This window comes from Mycetomoellerius zeteki, unplaced genomic scaffold (assembly GCF_001594055.1).
Source record: "Mycetomoellerius zeteki isolate Tzet28-1 unplaced genomic scaffold, Tzet1.0 scaffold249, whole genome shotgun sequence".
Classification (NCBI taxonomy): Eukaryota; Metazoa; Arthropoda; class Insecta; order Hymenoptera; family Formicidae; genus Mycetomoellerius; species Mycetomoellerius zeteki.
The window spans coordinates 43,556-48,820 of record NW_017257226.1 but is presented as its reverse complement, the minus strand read 5'-3'; the positions used below and the strand labels follow the sequence as shown (position 1 = coordinate 48,820).

Genomic DNA, 5,265 nt, shown 5'->3' with positions numbered 1-5,265 from the left:
TTTTATATAATTTTATATAATTATATATAAAATATTTTTCCCGGGTCTTGTACACTGGGCTATATTCAGATTCCCGCCTTCAGTGCCGCCTCAGGAATCACTCTATTCTTGTCGTTTACCGAATGTTAAACAAGGATGACATGACACCCAGGATAGGAATCTGAACACGCCACGCGCCGTGATAAACGATGAGCGACGAGCGCGATGAGCGATATCTAATAAGAGCTCTGCTTAATGAGAGCGTCAGGTGTGAAAAAAACAGAGATTTCATTGGATATCGCTCGTCGCTCATCGCGTTCAGCGTGCAGAAGTCATTAAGCTGGCTTAAAATAAAAATCGATTATAAATGCCTAGTTCTATATTTTAAATAGAAAAATTTAGAAAAAGATGACGATATTAAGTTAAACCGAAATTAAAGCTTATATAGAAACAAGCATAATAAACGACTATGCGGATTGTTATAACATGCTGCTTTTGTTTTCTCTCTCTCTCTCTCAGCCAACACAAGTATCGTTCTATCTTTAGTTGTTATTATTATTGAATGTCAAGAACATTGTTTGCGTCGACTGTGATGAAAAGCAGTCAATATTATCTTCGGAAAAAAAAAAACAAAACCGAGTGCTTAAAAGAAGTAGGAAAATACCGATCGACTTATATACGTGTACGAAAGGAATTTTCGAAAAAATTGAATCGCTCATGCTATAACCGAATCGTCATTTTTTTTTTAATCGAATCGAAGAAGAATTAAAAGTTTCGTTAAAATTCCATCCAGTTAACAAACTGACGATCATTTAACACGTGGCGATTTTAGAATTGTAGGATTATTTGCCGAGCGGATGCCTTCCATTTAGAGCGACACAAGTATCGTTCCGTTTTTTTTACGTTTTTCTATAGAATGCAAAGAAAAGTAGAACGATACTTGCGTCGACAAAATTAAAGGCATTTATTACAATTATGATTACGACAACGACTTTAATTCTTATTGACAAAGTTCCGAATATGGGCATTCCTATTCCCGAATTTAACGCGCGGTCACCACTATATACTTTCAATTTGTCCGACAGAAACGTGTATTCTTAAAAATAAGATAAAAATCCTGCGACTTTATACGCTCCGATTTTTATTTTCATCAGGGAATAGAGAAAAGGCCGGCAAAAAGAAAAGGTGAAATTTTACCATTTTTGATAGCCTGGTTCATCTCTGGTTATCACCTTGCCTTCGTCCTTTGTTGACTGACTAGCCATAATAATATATATAATCTACACGCTCCAATAATAACAACGTTAAATTATATTATGTATAAAACAATATTCAAATGCACCACGAAACCGTGTAGATGGTTTGAAGAAAGTAAAGAAGCAATTCACGATTTTATTTCATGCGCACTATTAACTCGTCTTGCCTAGGCGAGTAAGAAGAAACAAGTGCGACCCCGTTGAGGTAGTTTACATCATAGACTGAGGTGACTCTCACGAATCACGTGGAAATAAACTTCTAATAAAGCCGAATAATCACGGACCAATCACAATTCTGCAGTTATTCTGCTTTCTTTTCTACGATTGTGGTCTCTCCGTTCCACCAATTTCTGTTCATAGGAAGCGCCAACGTTTGAACAAAGAAACTTTAAACATCGATCGTTATGAGCGGCTGCTGTAATTAAATAAACGAAAAACTTCTGAGCACCTATCATGGAAAAAGTCGGAATGGATTCCGATCGGAATTATTCAACTATTCTCTAGATTTCTATTGTGTTTTCTAGGAAAAACGGAATAATTCCAATCGGAATTCATTCCGACATGTTTCATGATAGGTACCCTGGTTAAGTGACATCACAGCTAATCAATTTACATTTTTGCTAAGAGCAAGGTGTCGATTGATTCGTCGTTTTGCCTCTTTTAAACTCTTGGAGTAGAGCCGAGAGTGGGAGCCTTAAAAGTTTATATGGCGTCCTGTTATTGTTAACTTTTTTAAGCGCTTTCAACCCAGCTAAACAGATATTCGATACCCTGCTCGCCGGAGAAATAATCAAGTGAACAGTCATAATCTTTATCTGAAGTATTAAACAGTAAAAGTTCGCTTTGTAGCATCGGAAAACATGACCACATTAGTATATTTTTTCTCAATTTCCTAAACTAGTGATTGAGTTTAAATTGTTATAATTAAGTTATATTTATTTTTATTTTTTAAATAAATATTCTTTGTTAAGAAATTTAAGTTATTATTTTATAATTATTATTAAATTCGAATATTATTGGTGTTAATCACTTTGTGACATTAGCTTTAATTAAGTGACATAGCAAAGATATTACTCCCTAATTGTATTCAAGTAAGATAAAACAATCTCATGTTCACAGATGTATTTTATAATTTCTTGCCACGTAGCGCGTATATGCTGATCCTTTTAGGTCACATTTGATGCTTTCTTACTATTATATAAATATAATTATAAATTATTTCGTATAATCGTATTGATGCGCTTTATTTAAATATTATAAATATTATTAAATATTATGAATTTATTTAAATATTACAAATAACGGAATTATTATATCATGGAAACATCGTTACATTTTTTTCTTGATATTAAATTACAATTTTATAAATTATATTATAAAATGTATATATGTTATAAACAAAATTAATATTAGTCGATCTCGACAATTCGGAGCGCATGCAACACACGTGGCCTAAACAAAACCTTATTGAAAATCGATCCGGTAGGGAGAATTATATTAACGTTATATATTATAGTCAGAATTACAATAATTTAACATATTTTATAACAATTAAATAAATAATAGAATTCGTTTACTTCTATTATTTTGTTTATTCACCGACAAAGTATTATTACAAAGACCGCGACAACCTTACAGACGTACGCATGAAATTAAAATTTAAATGATTTATTAATAATAATATCCTATACAGCACAGAATTTTCAGCAATATCGCTGCAAAACCTCTGCTGCAACATGCAATGTTACTTTTTGCAGCATTGTGCTGCAACTTTTGTGCTATAGGGGATAATACTAATTAATTTCTGATTTATTATTATTCTGATGTTTCATAGGCATGTGTGCGTGTGTGTATGTGTGTGTGTGTATATATATAAACCCAACACACAATATTTATATAATATTTACAAAATATTTATAAATATTTATAAGATTTATTTTAAATATTTTGTAAATATTTTTATGGTCTTAGATTGCACAGATCAACATGCGTGAAACGGACGTAGCCTAGGTCTGTTGGCGTTGCTTGCACTTTTGGTACTCGGCACCTTTGTTTTCTCTCTTTTCAAGGCCAAATATATAACTTATCTCATTTTTCAGGTGCAAAAATATTTGGGAATTTCATGCAACGCGAACAGACCTATTTGTCGTACGACAAAAACGCACAAATGAAATGGCGGCCTAAATGCAACATGAATATTATGCGTAAAACGAAATGCGTCCATTATCTATGTACAAAGCAATATCGTTACAGAAATATAAATTAATGTATTACTAACCTTTAAAAACTTCTATATATTTTTCAAAATTCCATTGGCGAAGAAGAGAAGACGTTTTTTCGTCAGCCATGCTACTTCAATAACGTTCGTATAAATGTTAAAATTGTTCATCCAACTTACACTTTTTTTACTTGTTTACGTATCCGCTCGATTCGCGCGACTTGCGCGAACTTGCACAATGATGCAACTACCAAGATGCGCTAGCGTTAACAAGAATTCTGGTAACGTTGCGCACGTCTAGTGAATATAACTAGAAGTTTTGTAGATCCAATTGAAAAATATTAAACAGATCCTTATAGTATAATCTACCAAACGGTCTAGTCATAAAATTTCGAGTCCTATTATAATAACCAGAAATTCTGCTAGATTTAACCAAAATGCATTTAACCATATACATCTTGTTGATATAATCAAACCATTTTTCTCACTGTATATAAGACTTTTTTTGTTCCCCTTAACCCATTCTACGCCCCCAATGCGGCCCGGATCTTACTTAAGAGACACCCTGTATATTATCCACACAGCACTGATCATTGCAGAAAATTTTCAGAAATGTTTCAACCTTTCACGTCTCATGTGCAACAATTTTGAAAGGATTTTGCAATATGTTATATGAAATGTTTGAACACAGAAATGTTTCTAAAATCATATTCAATAAATTGAAAAACATTGAAACAGAACAAAAAATTATCATGATGTTAAAATGGCTCCAAAATCTTTACTAAAAGTCATTTTTTAAAAATAATTCTTAATATGGCTCAATCAGAATAAATCAATAAATAAAAGAAGGGCTACGAGCCAATTATAATGTAAAATATTTAATAATTTAAAATTCGTACATACAAACGTTTCGACACCGATCGGGTCATTTTCAATGTAAAACAACAAAACATTATTACATAAATTATCGAAAATTTTCGGTCACATTATAAATGGTCACAATATAAATCGGTCACATCATTTTTTTAATTAATCACGATTCAGTTTAACTTCATTTTGATGTTATTGTGACTCTTGATTCTATTTTATATATTATAATTACGAGAAACTTTTGTATATGAATGCTTTAATTTCGAAAAACTTTTGTATATGAATAATGATAATTGTGTGGAAACTGCAGGTGTGATTTTTAATAGTGATTACGTATATGTGCTTACACATATGATATGATTAATTAATCAAAATAATTGGCGTTATGATTACTATTTTTGAGAAATACTTTAAGTATATTTTAATAAGTTTTATAATCTGTAAACAGATCACAAAACTCTTAAGAAATTTTAAGTACTTCAAAAATGATATTTAAATATATGTTTAATTGATATTTAAACAATATTTAAATGTATTATATGTCACCATAATAAATTTAAATATTATTTAAGTATCAATTAAACATATATTTAAATATCTTTTCTGAAGTACTTCAAATTTATTACGAGACTTGTAATCTATATTTACTAATTACAATGTTATTGAAATAAACTTAAATTATTTCTTGAAAGTGGTAATTATATCGCCAACTATTCTGATTAATTAATCATATTATACATATGTATAAGCATATACATATACTATTAGAAAGATAGAAAGTCACTTACACTTGCAGTTTCCACACAATATCCGATCATTATTCATATACAAAAGTTTTTCGCAATTAAAATAGAACAACTCACGATAACATCAAAATGACATTAAATTGAATCATGATTGATCAAAAAATGACTTTTAGTAAACATTTTGGAGCCATTTTAA

At 30.7% G+C, this 5,265-nt stretch overlaps 2 protein-coding genes across 2 annotated transcripts in view; both read right to left on the bottom strand.

The window, feature by feature from the left end:
* LOC108723637 (RCC1 and BTB domain-containing protein 2) overlaps positions 1-1,244 on the bottom strand; it is a 13,380-nt gene extending 12,136 nt beyond the window's left edge. The window contains exon 1 of the mRNA XM_018449535.1: positions 1,177-1,244. Within this exon, the coding sequence (XP_018305037.1) occupies positions 1,177-1,244 (68 nt within the window). The remainder of the gene's footprint in view (positions 1-1,176) is intronic.
* The window catches only part of TM9SF4 (transmembrane 9 superfamily protein member 4), a 22,503-nt gene continuing 17,720 nt past the window's right edge, over positions 483-5,265 (bottom strand). Inside the window, exon 12 of the transcript XR_001936659.1 lies at positions 483-493. The gene's annotated coding sequence lies outside the window, so the exon portion shown is untranslated. The remainder of the gene's footprint in view (positions 494-5,265) is intronic.